We start from the raw sequence: 19,013 nt of genomic DNA, 5'->3' as shown, positions 1-19,013 counted from the left end.
TTTAAATTCTAGTTAGTTAACATATAGTGTAATATTAGTTTCAGGAGTAGAATTTAGTGGTTCATCACTTACATATAATACCCAATGCACATCACAAGTGCCATCCTTAATACCCATCACCCATTTAGCCCATCCCCCACCCATGTACCCTCCATCGACCCTCAGTTTGTTCTCTGTATTTAAGAGTCTGGGTTTCTGTTTGTCTCTTTTTGTTTGTTTGTTTTGTTTGTTAAATTACACATACGAGTGAAATCATATGACATTTGTCTTTCTGTGTCTCACTTATTTTGCTTAGCATATACCCTCTAAGTCCATCCAATGTTTTTGCAAATGACAAGATTTCATTCTTTTTTATGGCTGAGTAATATCCCATTGTATATATATATACCACATCTTCTTTGCCCCCCAAAAAACCAAAACACTAATTCAAAAAGACTTGCACCTCTTTGTTTATTGCAAGATTATTTACGATAGCCAAGATATGGGAGCAACCCAATTGTCCATTGATAGATGAGTACCTCTGTTTTAACCATTGGATTAATTAAGTACAGTATGTAGCTGGAAAGCTCTAGGTCCTATAAGTTTATAAGAGAATCTCAGAGTACAAAGAGCATAACTCTCATAAAAATGAAACCTGTTAATTTTTGTTGATACCTCTCATAAGTGCAGTTAATCGTAATTGGCTTTATTCATCCATTCACTTTTAAACGAGAAGACCTACCAAAGGAAAGGATGCCCTACCTAAACAAGACTAGGCAGGGACATGCCCCTACAAACGTGTTCCAAATACTGCAGGTAGATTGTCACAACAGTTACTGCCCTTTCTATGGATAGCTTTGTGTCTTACCTAGAACAAGTATTTTCAGGGGACAGGAAACAGTTATATCTTAACTGGTACTACTGTGATCATCCTGCAAGAGTATTAAGTAATTACCAGAGGGTTTGTGTAGCCCATTTTTAGCCTTGTCCCACCCTTGTTCAATTTTAGAATGTTAATAGAACAAAGTACCGAGTGCATCCCATTCCATTAACTTTAAAATCTAGATTTGAAAAGTGATTTATTTTATTTGTAATCACTAGATATGACAGTTAGAATAAGCCAAACATCAGGGTGCATGGCTGACTCAGTTGGTTATGCATGTGACTTTAGATCTCAGGGTTGTGAGTTCAAGCCCCATGCTGGGCACAGAGCTTACTTAAAAAATAAGAAAATTCTAAAAAAATAATAGAATAAGCCAGACATTAAGACCAGGCTGCCTCATGTCAAAAATTTCCATTTCCATTGGGAAAAACTATTTAGAAGGAGAACGAAACAGAAAATAGTTTCTCTTCTAAAACTATTTCCCTTTTAGGAGGAAGAGTAGAAGGAAAACTTTAAACATGTAACTTCCATGATACCTTTTGAAAAATTTCTGCATTAACTATGGATTGTGATTTTTTTTTTACTCCATTTTATGGCGAATCTGCTTAATAAAACGGAAAAAGGAATTCAGAAATTTGGATTCTCTGACCTTGCTGTGTCTGGCTTGATCTTCCACAAATAATATGCAATCCTCTGAGCCTTGGTTTGCACATTTCTCTAAAGGAGCTAATAGTTGCTATTCGTGTTATAGGCTTTCTATGAAGATGAAGTGTGTGGTCCTGTGATGGGACTTCAAATGCTGCAGTGCGAGGGAGACATAAGTGCTTTATTGCAGCTGTTTATGTTTTTCCCAGCTTATCCCAGGCTTGTGGTCTGGGGTGTCTGAAGTTTCCTTCTGGTTGCCAGTGCTAGAACACACTCTAAGGCAGTGTGGTCCATTACTTCCTGAATTACACGCAACACTGCCCCTGATCAAAGTTAGGGGAGAAGAACCAGAGCACATCACCAGAACAGCAAGCCCGAGGACCTTACTCTGCAGTTTTCGGGCTCAAGTCCACCATTTGATACAGAAATCATTTTCTTTCCCGTGATGACATCATTATTTTTTGTGGCCCAATTCTAAGCCCTCCCCAGAGTTTCCCTCAAGACAGTGTTTCCGAGACCATATGTGACTCTGCCCCTTTTTACTGGTTCTATTTTTTTTAACTAAGATTTTTTTTTCTTTTGAATCATAACGTGGGGTCCAATTTCTAGGGCAGCCCTGAGAGGCGAATGCACGGGGCAGCTTTGACCGAAGACCTTTACCTTTTCTAGCTAGATTTCTACTGTGCACTCATCTGCCCTACTCTTGTGGTTTAGCAGAATACACATAATTCCACAGTTCAGCTGTGGTCTTTCTGTCTCTCTGAGGTCTGGTTGACCTTCATAGTTTCTCCTGAATTTGCTACTGTAATGCCTTCTATTTTTACTAGCTAACCTGACAACTTTTTACCTTTGTTAATGCTGCTGATTACTACTCTGATCAATACTTCCAATACCACCGAGGTAGGACTGGATTGAGAATCAAGAAAACTGTGTTTTAGGTTTAACCCAGCAGTGTGCTCTTAAGTCACTTCACCTTCTGGGGCCTCACATGTTTTCCTTTCTGTAAACGGAGAGAGAATCCAAAGTCCTTTTTTGCTTATGTTACATGAAATATTGACCTTTCCCTGTTAGACACAGAGATAGAAATGGCAAAAGAAACAGAGTGCCCTCCTGATTTAAAAGTACAGTCACACAGGAAGGCTTCCCAGAGCACATCATTTCTATTCCCATTTTTATTCACTGACTAGGTGGTAAGTTTCCATATAAATATTTATATGTCTACATATGTGTGCATTGATAACATTTTAAAAAATAATAGTTTTCCTCATGAGAGGAGTCTAAGGAGCTTTGACCTTCATTTGTCTATAGAATTCTCATCATGAAGTGAATATCAATGATGAAGGTGACTGTCATGGAAAAGTAAGTGACTATTTACATTTCCAATAAAAGTGTGCCTTTTAATGTATTTCTGAAATGGAGAATTTTTCTTTTATGGAAATAATTCAAAATTTCCCCATGGTTTTAAAAGGCACACTGGGACTGATGCAATCCCCAGGCATGGCTGATTTCAACCGATCGGACAACTGTCTTTGCTCCTCACACTACAGAGCATCAAGCTCTACTAGGTTCAATTTCCGAGGCAATCCTGTCTATTCTTAGCTCTGTGGGATGCCTCATGCAGGGGACAAAAAAATATATTAAGTCAGGGTTAAAGTTACTATTTTTTTGTCAAGTAGATTTTTAAAAAACTTAATATAAAAGAAATACCTACAGTGATGGGTGTTGTCATTCAGCACCGAGCTGGCTGTTCATGTTGATAGGAGCAGAGAAGAGCTCTGTCATGAAATTTGCCCACACTCTGCCATTGAGCGAGGAGCGGAGGGGTGTTGGCCCATCCTATAACACATGTCTCTAGTTTCACCATCCTTCCTTCAGAAGGCAAAGATCACAGGCTCGCCTCAGGTCTAAGGTGGCAGGGGATGCTGAGGACACCAAGATGGCATTTGCTTCTGCCCCTCCTTTAATACCAGAAGGAAAAATCACTTCCTGTCTCTCTCTACCTAACCATCTGTTTTCCCCAGCCCCTACTTCGTACTGCTCTAGTGGCTTTTCTGTTACAGCAGTAAATGGTAATCTGGCTTATGATAGTGACAGGGACATCAGAGTCCAGGTTTGAAGTTCATGTTGCAGGAAGGGGAGGGAAGGGTGCACATGAAGTAAAGTCGAGTCCTGACCTAAAGAAGATAATGACATGGTAAAGACTGAAGTCATAAAGCGTTTTTCATCATAAAACCATATATGGTGTGTATCAAATCCTAATACTCATAGGACCTTGGTTGGCCTTGATATATTTTTCTCAGGATTGTCTGTGGACTTTTGTGCATATATGTGCTGCTACTAGCAAAGCTTCCACCGTAAAGAGATATCATACAAACAAAAAAACAATTTCATTGTTTGCCATTTGGCTTTACCTTTATTTCATGTTTTTATAGTGACCATTTTTTTTAAACTGTGTGTGATTTTAAGAGACTTTATTTTTTCTTTTTGAAATTCAGAGTTCCGTTAGAACTAGACAAACAGAGTCAATATGTTCACGTGGAAATGCCTTTAGATTGATAAAATATAGCCTCAGTAGTTTTAAAATTTAAAATTTGCTTAATTATCTCTATTGAATCTAGCAAGAATATGAGCTTTAGAAAAAAAAAGTGTTTTTAAAGATATATTTTCACCCTTCTATTTTAACAGTGCCTGTTTCATGTGTAAATACTGCATTATCCCTCTAAATATTTGAGTGGCAGATTTTGCCTTCTAATTTTTCACACATTTTCTTTGTCTTCAGATTGTGTAATTCATATTTATATTGCTATTATCTTTGTTCCAAAAGACTGTTTAAGAGGCAAAGCTGAAAACTCTTCTTTACCTGATTAGAAACTTCTTGAGGGGAGTTCCAGCGTCACTTGTGGTACTCAACACAGTACCAAGCATGAACTAGATGCTTCAGAAATCTTTATTGAAGAATAAAGAGATCTTAAGAATGCATATGCATTAAGTTCCATTTCCCTTTCCATTGTTCCCTTTTGTGACCCAGTGTCATAAAATGGACATTCTGGAATGCTGAAAAGGTAGGGGGAGAATTGGTTTGTTCAGAGTCTTCCCATCCCCCGCCTCCCTAAGCCTGATAAGCCTGTTTCCATAGCCAGGAGGACACGTGCTTGTAAACACCCTTGGATGGAAGTAATAGATTGTTGATGTAATTCTCCCAGAATTGTGATGTATTCTTTGGGTCTAAAAGGCATTCTTAGGTAAAACAAAGATGGAGCTCCAGAGATCCTGCCAGAGGGTTCCTTGAGTGATCATAACTGCTATCAGTGGCATAGTTTTCCTCCTGGCTCTGGGGATGGGAGGAAGGAAGCTAGGTTGAGATATATCCCTTCAACCACTTAAGCAGAGAGCTATTACCACATAAGACAGAAATTGGTTACACTTCAGTGGGCAGAGGCAGAGAGAATTAAAGAATGGTGTATGCTTGAGAATAATTTCTATTCCTGAATTAGTATTTATTTATAAATCTGGAACAGAATAAAGGGAGGGAATATTTCTGCAGCTTTGAGAATAAACTATTCCTTCTGACCTAAAGGTAGAAAATATGAAATAAAATTTATAATTATATATACATACTAACTTAAAATTTGGCAAGAGTTTTTATTGTTGTCCTATGCTTATTTTGCTTATTTTCTATTATTGTCTCATGTTCCTACGGGAGGGCTGTGATTATTTCTGTTACTTTCATATCACCAAATTAATAATAGTTTATTTAGTTCAACATTTTCTGTTATACACCTGCCTTTATTTTGTGGACTGTTTTGCAAATGCTAAGTTTGTCAGTGAACAATAGCTTATAATATAACCGACATCACCTCTAGCTTGTTATTCTGCCTGGAATTGAGCTTGACAATTCATATTATGATCAATGCCAGTTTTCTAATTATTTCTCTTCCACTTAATATCAAAATGGCAGAATAAAAGGCATAATTGAATTGATTTAGTATCTGAGATAAGGTATTAGTAAGAGCTTTGCTGAATTTAAATAATGAAAAAGAATTTACACTGTGATAGATGGGATAGAGGGATCAGAGTTAGCAAACTCATTGAGCAAGTGTTATGGCAAACAGAGGGACACTAATGAGATATTTAACCACTGGAGCTGGACTCAAGAACCTGACATTCCTCTGAGTTTTTATCTTTTGCTCTTTTTCTCTGCTGGTTCATTGGAGCTAGTTCATGACTTCAGTTATCTCTATGATTGGTTAACCCCATATTTGATAAATCTGTAGGTTTCATTTCATTGTTTTATACAGTGCAAGTAGAAACTGGATCAAGAACTTAATGAGGTAATAATATATTCTATCTATAAAGATTCTGTGTTAAGTGAGATTCCCAATAAAAGAGCATGCATCACAGATTTGGGGGCACATGATTTGTTGAGGAAGTGCTCTTCAGAGAAACCGGCAGGGAGATGAGAGAAGCAGGAGAGAAGTGGGGAAGGAGGCAAGGGAAGATGTGGTCAATATGGTTGCAGGGAAAATCTCCCCTTGGCCTGATCCACTGGGTGGGTGTTATGTTCTTGAGGAATAGAGTGTACCACTAGGTGCAGAGAATCTGGGCAGGCACCAACACTGACTGCCACACAGACAAAACCCAAGGACAGTAGATTTAATAGTACCTGTAATTGTCAAAAATCATTGCCAGTTCATTTGGCATTTTGATCGAAACAAAGAACATAAGAGAAGAATTATTTTTTACATTTCCTTTTTATTCATTAGAAAATTTAGAGCCAATATGGTCATTTTACTTTTGCACATATAAATATTTTAATGTCTCTATAAATATTTTAGCATTGTGTTTCAGGTTCCTTCAAAATAATAAGTTCTCACTAAAAAATTAATAAGACAGGAGAGTCTAACCTATTTTCAGAGAGCATCACAAATGGTGATCAAGAGTCTTTTAATTTTCAGGACTCTTGGATTTTTAAAGTATTAACAATCTGGCAAGAAATAAAGGATTTATGAGTGAAATAGGTTGTAGCACAGAGACATTTAAGAATAGAAGCACGAATTCTGGCTCTGCTCCAACTTTTCTAAAATTAATGTCCATAGGAAATTCCATAATATGTTATAGGTATATTATATGTAATTTATATTCATTTATTAAAAATTTATGGACTATATTATTCTAAGTATGAAAGGCATCTGCGGAAGTGTACTGAACTGAACTGTAGTGAGATATGAAGACATGGCGGCCGTCGCTCGCAGAGAGACAATCCCACTAGAGGCAGGAGATGTTTCCTGTTCATCTTTCCCATTCCGAATTCAATTTCAGCACCTTTCTGTTCCATTATGCTTTATTTCTATTACTTGGTTTATACTTCCTCAAGGCAGGTGAGGTAAAAAGGGTTGTCCACACATTCTTTATGATTTTCCTAACATAATGCTCCACACCTTTAAAGCATCGTTGATCAGTCATTTTCCTGAAGTTTAAATAGAAGCCAGGAAATACTGATATTTGTTTTTCCTTTGAAACTCATAATACAATGAAATGAATACTGTTTGCTAATATCAGCATAGATGAGAACCTCAGAAAAGAAGCTAGGTGCTTTTCTTTTGATGAAAGTAATTTTGTAAGTAGTTGGATTAGTCCCCTTATAATTTTTTTAAAACTTTTATGTAGTGCCTCTTCTTGTGGGCCTACTGCTATTTGTGTGTGTTCGTGTGTGTGTAAGTTTTCAATTAGTTTCCAAAATCTTCAATGCTTCCAACTACTATACTGTCATGCCAAGCTGAATAATTTTCTTAGGAATATTTAATCACAGATCTTAATAAGATGTGGAACATAGACATAGAAGTTGGTTTGATACTTTTTTTCCCAGTGTGTCAATAAAAGTTGTTGAATTTTGTCATTAGTTGGGGAGGGGAGTGCGTATCTTTTTAGGTGCTAAGTGATAGTACATCACATCCCAGCCAAACTGTTACTTTTAAATTTTAGAAAACTCAGCTATTTATTCCTATTCCCTTTTGATAAATATTTCTGGGATTGGAAGAAAGCAAAAGAATAGTTTTATATTATGCTATCATTAAGAGAAATACTGCAGGGGTGCCTGGGTGGCTCAGTCGGTTAAGTGTCTGCCTTTGGCTCAGATTTCAAGGTCCTGGGATCAAGCCCTGCATCAGGCTCCCTGCTCAGTGGGGAGTCTGCTTCTCCCTTTTACTCTCCCTCTGCCTCTCTTAAATAAACAAACAAACAAACAAACAAAGAGATACTGCAATTCTTCGTTATTTAAGGCAAAGGTTTGTTTATATGAAATTACGATCCTTTAGCAGTTGTTTGCCCCAAGGATTTTTAGAGCACTAAAGATTTTTATATTCACAGTGTATGTTGCATTTGTAGTTAAATGTTCTATAAACATCAAAAAGAAATTTATAGCAATGAAGTGCCTAGTACTTACGTTCTGTTGCTTTAAGAAAGCTATTACATCATGTTTCAAGAAATTGAAGTATTTAAGTGAGCGGGGGAATATTTTGATAATGAATGGTTAAGTAAAATCATGTTTGGCATATATTCTTCTCTGTTCTTACATATCTGAAGGCTGATTGGGAAATAAAAAACTTCCTTTTGCCATGGCTGGCAAAATATGTTAAGGTTTATCCCAGACCTGGGCCTGACTCCTTCCAGTATCCTTCACTAGTCTATCTAGTTGCTCACTGAACATCTTAAGTAGCTTTGTAAACATGATATTGCACAAGGTAAGGAGTCAATCAAGCATACGATAGTAATGGCACTGACAAGCTAAGTATAATATCAGATAAATGCCTTTGACATTTCCAGATATCAAATAAAACATAACTAGGTCCACATCGGTACTAGACCTGGTCTAGAGTATTTCCTTAATACTCTAGACCAGGGCCATTGAAAGAAAGTTAGTTACACCGCATGTGCCAACTTAAAAATTCCAAATTGTTCTTGACTTCTAAGCAGAGAATATATGAGAAATAATGCCTAAATGAGTCTGGCGCTTGAGATGAAACAGGAAACCTGGAGAGAAGCCATCTTTTTTCACCGAAAAGAATAGCACCTCTCATAAAGGTTTTAAAATACATCATAAAAGATACTGTGAAACTGTAGCTATTGAAGAAAAATGAAACCTAATAATTTTCAAGTTCTGACTACTTTTTTCTTTGACTTGTGTTATAATTATCCTAATTTCTATTTGGCATTTTCAGTTTCAACTAGAGGTGATAGAATCAATAGAGGATTTTTGGCAAATCTAAATGTAGATTTAAAAAAATGCATTTTATTTTGCTTCAGCAAAAAATTAGCAAAATGAACCAATTTTCTGCCTAACTAGGTGCTAGATATCTAAACTCATTCATTTATTCATTGAATGAATATTTGTTTACATAGTGACCTTATAGTTTATTATAAAAGCTTATTATTCTGAGTATTAAAAAGAGATTAAATGTAATTAAAATTATATAATTGTTGAAATATTTATTTACTAATGAACAGATTGATTTTACTATATTGATATAGGTATAAAATGTCTTTTTCAAGACCATTTAAATTCATTTTTTTCTAAAATATAAAAATAACATATCCATGTATATTAAAACAAATTTCTTTTACAAATTATTTTGATTTTATGAATACTTAAAAAACAAGCATACTAATTATTCTTGGTACCTATTAATATATATTTTTTAGCCCTATAAGGTAGTGTCATTGGTATCTGTCTGAAATTGTTGACACTTCTAATTGACTATCTCTGTAGATCATATTTTTGAGAAAATACTTTCTTTAGTGTCAAAGGACCTGTGAAGCTCATAGCATATTCTATTAAAATGGAAGATTGTACAAATTCATTTTGAATATTTTACCCAATTTTGATGCTACAAAGTTATGGACCTTCAGTGGTCTAAGATCCTTCTGGGGGTCTCACTCACATACGCATGAAATCTATTCACTTAATAAATATACAGCAAGCTCCTACAGGATAAGAACAGGTATATGAGAGGTAAACATTATGACATATTAAATATGGTAAAGATGGTTATAATATCATTGCATTTAAAGTGACCTTCCTCTTCCTGAGGGACCTTCCTTCAGGCCTTGCCTCAACCAGCCCCTCACAAGAGTCACTGGGCTGGCAGGGGCTTGTGCCCTGTGGAGTTGTTGTCCTATATCCTTTGGTCTACTCACATCTTCCTAAACTTCTTTCAGCATCTTAAGTCATCAGTCTGTGGTGAGGTTTTAATGAGTGACAGTAGCTTTCTGTGTTCAACTTGCATAAATAATAAATACTGGAGTTGCAAATTCAAATGCCCTGAGGGCCAGACCCATCTAGTAAAAGTGTGAAACATCTGGCCTGAGATAAAAGGTGTGTATGGGGTGGAGGGGGGAGCTATGTTGAATCAGAGAGCATATTCCCTATGAAGAGGTATCCAGAGTCATTTGGTTAAAAAAAAAAAAAAATACCAGGAACATGAAGTAGGCTGTCCCTTCAGCACTAACTCTGCCCACTGGTCCTCTGTTTTATGCTTTATAAACAGGGAGCATTGAGCTGGAAACTGACACATGCCAGGAACGTTGAAAAGTCAGTGTGAGGAGTGAATCTGGGGCAAGTGCCATTTTGGAACATCTCCATCACACCTCATAAACCTGTGTGTCCCCTACAAGGTTGGCCCTCCCTCTTTGTTATAACCTCTGTCACGCAGAGGAGACAAGAACTCCCTGCGTTCTAATCACAGCTGTTAAGAACAACCAGAGCCCTGTTCCACGTAGCACTCATTCCACCCAAACAGTTAAGGCACAAGTGGGCAAAAAAAAAAACCCAAAAAAACAAAACCAAACAAAAAAAACCCCACCCTGTTTTCATAACACTTTCTGAAGTGTTAGTGAAATACTTGTTATTGCGGTCAGATTAGCCACTACCAGCATGGGTGCCAAGAGCCCGAAAACTCATGCTGTATTTGTTGACTGACTGACTAGCTGTGCCTTTTCTGAGGGAAATGATGTGCAGATGGATACTTAATGAATATGCATTGTGGAAATCTTAAGTGAATATAAATATCATTAAGGTGTCAGTATGTCTCAAGCTCTTAGGCAGTTTCTTTATAGGCACGATGAACCAAGCTTATTATTTAGTGGATTGTCCCACTTGTTTTTTTACCTGAATTTCATAAGGCATTTTTTCCCCCAAATTTGTCTTTACATTGGAATGACCCAGGGAGGTTCAAAAGCAATGATGCCCGGGTCCCACTCCCCGAGGTGGCTGTTTTGTTTGTCTGATTTGGAGCCTGGGTGTTGGAATTTTTGAAAGGTTCACAGAGCTTCTAATACATGGGCAAGTTTGGGACCATTTCTCTCAGGTGGTTTTAGGAAGTTTAGCATGGGAATATTTTGACTTATGTTATGGGGTCATAACCATCCAGTATCAAAGCTGAAGGGAAATCAGGGGGAGGAATCTTTCGGTGTCAGGAAACTACACAAAAAAGAAGCAGGATTGAAGGCAAAGAAGGATGAGAAGGGGGGCTGGCTTCTGCAGGACCCGCACATTGCCACGAGGCCATGCAAGTGTTCAGTAAAGTTTACCTTGCCCCCAGTGCTGACTCCAGGACTTAACTTGGGTTCCTTACAGAGCACCTTTGACTGTGGGTTTCCTCTTTTTTTTTTTTTTTTTTTTAAAGATTTTATTTATTTGACAGAGAGAGAAAGAGAGAGAGAGGGCACAAGCAGGGGGAGCAGTAGAGGGAGAGGGAGAAGCAGACTCCCTGCTGAGCAGGGAGCCCAATGTGGTTCTCGATCCCAGGACCCTGAGATCATGACCTGAGCCAAAGACAGACGCTTAACTGACTGAGCCACCCAGGCGCCCCGACTGTGAAGGTTTCTTCTAACGCTCACAACAGATTCCCCTGAAAGAATGCCAGCCTTGCTGTAAAGTTGACCAATATCCCTATGCCTGGGCTTGGGCTCTAATTATTCAATTATTTGCCTCTCCAGTTATCAGGACAGCTATGCCCTCACCTCTTTCCAGCTCATAATACCGAGAACAGCTTATAATTTTGCCTCTTTGAATATAGTGCCATTTCCATAAACTTCCTTCCAACCGACCATCCTTCCCACCAGCAAACGACCCTCTCCCCCAATTCTCCATGTGCTTTAATTTGATTCTTTACCTCTCATTGAATGTTAGTAAGTATTGCCATTCGCCCAGGAGGTGGCTTACTTTTCATAATTATTACTTAGACAGTACAGCAATGAACTGCTGTGAGATAAAAGAGTGCGTGGAATTAGGACTATTAATATTGTTAGTGTTACTGAGTTTAAAAAATTAGTGTTGCATAAATGAAAACACCTTAAAATACAGCTTGCAATTTGCATTTTCTGAATGAAGAATTTTCACTAATTTTAACATCTTTTTATTTTCACTGTGCTGTCATTCCCACCTGAATGTGAACACCAAATTGTACATTCACTATTTTTCATAGCAAACAATTTAGGTGAGGGTTTTTTTTTTTTTTAATGAGGTCAGTTTTAAGTAGGGCACTCTAAATTATAAATATACCTGATGTTAATGTTATGTTGTTTGCCAGAATTTTCACTGGTTATATGTTAAATGTTATATGTTATACATATATTATATAACATATATTATATATATATATAATATGTTATATGTTAAGAGGAAAATTATGTTAAGTGAGGAAAATTCACAATGAAATTTGTGAAGGAAAACTCACACGTCAACTATGCTTTCCAAAAGATGACTAGCCCATCTTGAGTGTATAAATAATAGTCCCTATTTACTAAAATAAGTCTAAAAAGTCGTGTTGAAAAATGCTGACTCATAATCTTGACACAAAGTAGGTAAATTTGAATTTTTAAATGCCGTTCAACTTTGTCTCATAATTTTTCCCTTCTGATGGGCCCTGAGTTCCAAATATTGTTAAAGTTTCTCTACCACTGGGTGCCTTGGTGGCTCAGTCGTTAAATGTTTGCCTTCGGCTCAGGTCATGATCCCAGGGTCCTAGGATCGAGCCCCGCATCGGGCTCTCTGCTCAGCGGGAAGCCTGTTTCTCCCTCTCCCACTCCCCCTACTTGTGTTCCTGCTCTCTCTCTCTCTCTCTGTCAAATAAATAAATAAAATCTTAAAAAAAAAAAGTTTCTCTACCACTATTTGAGGCAAAAAAAAGACATGAATTTCAATAGTTTTCTGACCAGGCGCTTTTAGTCCTGTTTTAGTAAAATCCAAGTGGCAGATGTGGTTAGAAGACTAATTTTTTATTCTCTAAAATAGATTATATGCAGGAAAACATGAAGGGGGTAGAGTTTGGGCCAAATACAGCATTCAGGATGCCGACTTGGGAGCAGATGAGTGAAGATGACATTTTCCTAGTCAATGACAATTATCAGGAGTCTCTCATCTGCCGTGTTTTCACAACAGTTCATTGACTTGTCTATAAAAGTAAAGCTTGGAGTCAATTAAGGTATGACAACAAAGGAATTCAATAGCAAACCCAGGGTAATCCTAAGATAAGGTAAATGTAGATTTTAATTCCGAAGTTGGAGAAAACAGCTGCACAAGAACAACAACTTTTGATGCGAAGTGGATCTTGACACAAGCTCAGATCCCTGATATTTCAGTCCTGTTCATTTGTCAACATAAAGGCAAGATAGAGTCTTATGGGATTAAGCAAACTCCATGGCTAAAAATATAGTTTGACATTTCTTGAATGCACTTGACAAGACTCCACATAAAATTATATTAGTATTCTTTCCAGCTAAGAGAAGATTTTTAAGGGAGGCTGAGTTCTTTTATTCAAATTCAAATTTAATCCTTGGTTGCCATGGCATCCTAAAAAAATTAATCATATATTGTTGAGTTTTAAATGTTGGGTATAGGGTGTTTTAGTACAGATGGAAAACAATAAACTTTAGAAATGTTCTTATAAAAATTAAGTTGCATTTGGGAACTTAAAAAAAAAAAAGTAACAAGGCCTACAAAGAGCCAATTACAGAGATTCTACACAATAGGAAAAGTGATTATTGACCATGCTGTCAATAGCTGTCAGCGTCTGCCCTGCTCTTTGGCGTCCTTGCTGTGGTGCAGCTGACTGACAGATTGTAGCTAATGTGCAAGTGGAGAAGAAAGATGGTGAAGAGGACCAAGGGTCGCATAATACAAGATGCCAGCAGTCTGCGAGACTGGAGTGTTGCACGTGGGACAGCGGGTGCTGGTCAGAGGAAGGGATCTGCAGAGAAATCCTGTGGTCACTGGGATGATTAGGATCGGGGGTGGGGAGCAAATGGAAAATACTAAATGGAGAGAGGATTGGATGGAATTGTGTAGGTCCTGGGATGATACTTGAGCATGAAGGCGGCGAGTGTTGGCAATCATTGTTAATCACCAAATACTGTAGCTAGAGTAATGGAAGGCTGGTACCTGTAGAGCTCCAAAACGTTAAGTGCTTCTCTTCAGGTGCAACGTCTGTTACTGCCTTAACATCCCTGCCTTCACTTTTCCTTCCCTTTGAGAAACGTCATTTGCCAGCTTGTTGGACTCTAGCTCTTGCTCTGTTTACTTGTAGGAACAACAGACTGCAGTGTCCAATCATATTATTTACTCTTTAAACCTTAAAAAAAAAAAACAAAAAACTGCAGATGGTTTAGTTCTCTAAAACAAATGCGAAGGTGCGAATGGTTAATCAGGCTGAAACAATCACAGAGCTGTGCTTTTGAAAGCTTACCAAATGCCAGCCTTACTTTTGATGTGAGCATTTTTTTTTCCTAAAGAGTGGGTCCATAATTTTTAATGAAGGCTTTGCCCATTCATGCTTGAAATTCATGAGTTTAATGTGCAGCCAGATAATAACAAGATTTGGTGTCAAACGGTGAGGCATATAATTTCTGCATGCCTATGAATTAACACTCGATACACTAAAATATATTTCGTGTTCTCCCTGAACGTAGTGGTCAAAGTAAAAATGCTGACAAAATTGTTATTAATTGCTTTGTAGCGTCGTTGGAATCATCAGCATAATGAACTTAATTGGGCTGGTTCTTGAGGTACTAAAAGTAACTTGAAAAAGGAATCGAAGTTATCAGATGCCTGGTGAGAAACAAAGTGCTGATGTGGAAATGACAGAGCGGGCATAGAAACCAATGGAGGCAATTTAGGATAATGCTCATCTCCACCCAGGTTCCTAGTTGCAGATCAGAGAGCGGATGAAAGCACCAAAACCCTGGCCAAAGGAAGACAGAGAGGAGTGGCAGATTGTAAATTAGCAGGACCCTGCCACTAACCTGGAAACAACATGGCATTTCCTGAAGGTGTTCCAAGGATAAAAATAAGTACTGAGAATGTGTCGATGTCCAAGCCACTCCCTGGAGTAAGGTTCATGCATTTGTAAGCAGCATTAACTCTTTTAAATCACCAAATCAATGAAGTGTCACTTTACTGAGCATCTAAATTACTTTGCTTGTGTATTAAGTAAATTATATATGTGTTTATTTATAAATATATATGCACATAAATTTATACATATTTATATAATTCATATATAGAAGAGTATATATAAAAATCCAGGTTTTTCCACTTTTCCCTCTCCTTTCAAAAATTTTATTTTTAAAGACTTTATTTGTTTATTAGAGAGAGAGAGAGAGAGCACATGAGCTGGGTGGGAGGGAGAGAGGGAGAAGCAGACTCTCCGCTGAGCAGGGAGTCTGAGGTTGGGGGGGGACTCCATCCCAGGCCCCTGGGATCATGACCTGAGCTGAAGGCAGATGCTTAATTGACTGAGCCACCCAGGTGCCCCTCAAAAATTTTGTTTTAAAAAAGAAATGATAAAAGGAAATGATTGGTTACAGTGCAAAATAATCCATCTCTGAAGCTTATTTAAGAAGGAATGCTATTTATTTTATTAAAAATTTGAATTGTACAGAACTTTACAGGAAAACAACTATTGAATAATGTAAAAATTGAGTAATATTGGTAATTTAAAGAAATTATTGTGGCTGACATAGTAACAATAATATATAAAATTTATTGACCTCATGTGCCAGAACCTCTTCTAAATGTTTTAAATCTATTCATTTATTTAGACCCAGTGCTGTTAGATGTATTTATTATTATTCCATTTTACAGTTGAAGAAACAGAGGCATTGTGTGCAAAGGGTTGCCTAAGTATTAAGGGATTGTAAACAAGAGTTTTCATGAGCCTTGGGTAATGGGATTATTATGGATATTGGGTAACACTTCATTTATTTGACACCAAAAATAGATTTTTCCCTACTTAATATTTAATATAAATGCACCTTAATCCCTGGGAGTTTGTGACTGTAACTGTGTTTTGATAAAAACGTTTCTGAAGTTTGTTGCATGTGTCCCTATCTGAATAAACAAAAAAGGTAAGTTAACATTTTACTTATTGTGAAAATTACTGTGCAAATGATACTGAATTTGCCTAGAGCTGGGTTCAAATCCCAATCCCATTACTTAAGAATTATATGACCTGAACCTTAGTTTCTGTATTAGTAAGTGAATTCATACCTACATTCTTGTAAATTACTTAGCATGAAACATGGATCATGGTAGGCTATCGTAAATGCTAGCTCTCATTATTATTTTTATGGCTCCCATTTCCTTAAAAAGAAAGTGAGGATAATGGGATAATGTCTACTTTATAGGGGCTTTGTGACTTAAATCAATAGAGTTGTGTAAGCTGACATTCTAAACGTGTATGTGTGCATGACATGTCCTACACAATGCTTGGTAGTTAACATTCAATAAACATATAGATTAAATGAGTTAATGCAGGCAGATCACTTAGAAGAATGCCTGGCACATAGGAAGCACTTGTTACGTGATACAACGATTGTGATTACTAAGTATCATTTAGTTTCCATTCTTTACTTTGTTGTGCTGTTATAGTTATTCCCTATTCTTGTTGATTTATGGCTATGGTAGATTTATTCATTTATTAATTTGTATTGAATGCCTCCTTGTGCCAGGTGATGTGTTAGGTCCTGATCACCAAGATCCATAATTTGGGAAGTGAGAATTATGTGGTGAGGGAAATGGTGAGATCTGCTATACATGTTGGTCTGAGGCATCTGTGTAACATCAGGATAGAGGAATACATCAGGGTAGTCAGCAATTGGATATGGAAATTAAATTGGGCTCTATACAGTGATTTGGGAATCATCAGAATTTATTATTTGAAACCACTAAAGAGAGTTTAAAGAATAAGAGTGTGCTGTATTGGCATTCCAGAAAACTTAGACATTCTAGAGAACTACATATAAAATTAACTAAAAAATGAAATTGACAATGAGTAGTCAAAGTCATTAGAAGGGAACCACAACAACTTTGGGTATTGCATGTGGCTTGAGCATTTGTGGTCCACCCTGGCCTTCAAATGCCCACTTACTTCTTCTACAACAATTGACATAGTGTTTCTTTTTTAGGCCTTCATACAAACTTTGGGGTGGGTGCTGCTTCCTGGTCCTACTCTCCCCACTTCCTAGGATTCCTTTGAATGAAGCAATCTGAGTTCTTTCCAGGAGTGGCAGTTGGCATCCTGCCCTCAGGGTACATTTTTTCCCTCCTTCCCCAGAGCTGAATGGTGTTGGACAAAAGAACTCATTTCTGATCTTTTCCATTATAGCTCCTCCCTCATCTGTCACTCTACCTGTCTCTTAGCTCTTCAGGATCTGACCAGATGCATATCCATGAACTGGCTGCTTGGGCTTGCCTTGTTCCAAAAGCTTATGTTTCCAAAACTTCACTGCTTTCACAAGTTGCTACTATATCTTTTTTTTTTTCTTTTCCTTTCTTCCTTCCAAATGTATCGGTTTACGATAGCATTAAGTTTCAATGAATGAATACCTGAATGAGGTTATGATAGTTCTCAAACTGAATAAAGACAGATCATGCAGTGGCCCTTGCACTTGTCCCACTGAAAATATTTCTGATATCATCTTGTCTCCATTTCAAAGAGGTAGGCTAATGTGCATTGAGTTGTGTGGCCTTCTGCATGGGTGTTACACACTTGCCTTTCTCAAAATTAATTATCAACTCAAAGATGAGGATCCAAATAGCCTCTTCCAAGTGATTTTGTACCCTAGAAAAAAATCTTCACTGAAAAATCTACACTGATTAGTGTATTTTGACTGGTCAACAGCATTGGGTAAATGCCTATGGGTAAATCCTGCAACCCCAGCCTGTGGAGCAAAGATACCTCCTAGCCAAACTCAGCCCTCTTTTTTTGGTTCACTTGAATGTCTTTTGAATAAGGCATTGGCCATTTGAAGAAATGCACTGGAAAACTTTAGCGATGGCTTGCTGCAAAGCTTACATATTTATTCTTTAGAAGAAAGAGAACAGTTTAGCAAATTTATAATGTTTGCATTTTAACAGAAGTCTAGATACCAGCCACATTTAAGAAATAAGACTGAAATTCTTCAGTGAGTGTTCATTTTTAAATTGCTCACAAAAGCTTTTCATATACTCTTAATACCTTCTGCTCAAAAGATGATTTCATGATATAACATTTAGGGACATAGCTTAAAAATGCTCTAAAATCAATTTTTTTTTCAAGATGAGCTCTACATTTATGTAGCAGTAGTACGGAATTTCTATCTTTAGCTAAAACTGCATTTCTGAAATGATCTTTTACTGAAGTTACAAAAAGATAATAGAATCAGTCAGTAAATAAATTATCATCTTTGCATGCTTTGCCTTAGAAGCAATAGGTAAATGTGTGACACTTTGAAAGCACTAAAGATTCTTGATACTCATCAGTTTTATTTGTGAGAATTTATAGCTTTGAACATGAAATGAGAAAAATTGGCCATATTTTACTTAAGCCAGAATGATAATTGAAAAAACTATTTCATGGACTCCTCCTGGAATGAAATAGGAAATGGTGAGCATCATCCAAATGTACTAATTTCAAGCATTGTTGTATTGTCATTGATTAGCCCGTATTTGGAAATGGGATCTCTAAAATGTAACATTCTAGGTAGCATCCTGATTACTTTTTATGTTTGAAAACAAATATATCTAATCTTCTAATAGCATTTCGAATTATTGAAGCCACTCATCATAACACGCCAAGTCAACTGGATTTTTTCTTAAATATGCTCTTGTCATTTGGCATCGAGCCCTAAATTGGAACAACCTCTTGTTTTCCCCCTTCTCAAATGAGAGGGATCCCAAGTTAATTCAACTGGTTCCCAGTGATACTGGGGGCATGGGTAGGAGCTAGGGTGGGATTGGGCATAATGCCTTCTCTATCCCCAGTGATCCTTGAATGAGTGGAATACACACAGTGGAATGAGAAAGACCTGAGAGATAGGACCAAGGGGCCAAAACATAAACCAGAGCCATGGAACCATACCACTGTGAGGCACTGGACAAAAATCCTGGTCGAAGACCACAGGATGGAAATACAGAACAAGAGTTTTGAAATGGAGAGAATAACCTAGGAACATGCCTTAATCTCTAGAGCAT

At 37.2% G+C, this 19,013-nt stretch overlaps 1 protein-coding gene across 7 annotated transcripts in view; it reads left to right on the top strand.

Moving 5' to 3' along the window:
- TMEM117 (transmembrane protein 117) overlaps nt 1-19,013 on the top strand; it is a 493,780-nt gene that overhangs the window by 244,924 nt on the left and 229,843 nt on the right. For 5 of the 7 annotated variants that reach the window (XM_073882098.1, XM_073882097.1, XM_073882100.1 and 2 more), the window contains one exon: nt 2,816-2,866. The exons of the other annotated variants lie outside the window; for them this stretch is intronic. In XM_073882098.1, coding sequence (XP_073738199.1) covers nt 2,816-2,866 — 51 coding nt within the window. The remainder of the gene's footprint in view (nt 1-2,815; nt 2,867-19,013) is intronic. 7 annotated transcript variants of the gene reach the window in all.

The sequence above is a fragment of the Callorhinus ursinus genome, unplaced genomic scaffold, assembly GCF_003265705.2.
Source record: "Callorhinus ursinus isolate GAN/ISIS: 27379988/994484 unplaced genomic scaffold, GSC_fseal_2.0 scaffold44, whole genome shotgun sequence".
Taxonomy (NCBI): domain Eukaryota; kingdom Metazoa; phylum Chordata; class Mammalia; order Carnivora; family Otariidae; genus Callorhinus; species Callorhinus ursinus.
The sequence above is the reverse complement of the archived record's forward strand: the minus strand, read 5'-3'. Positions and strand labels throughout refer to the sequence as shown.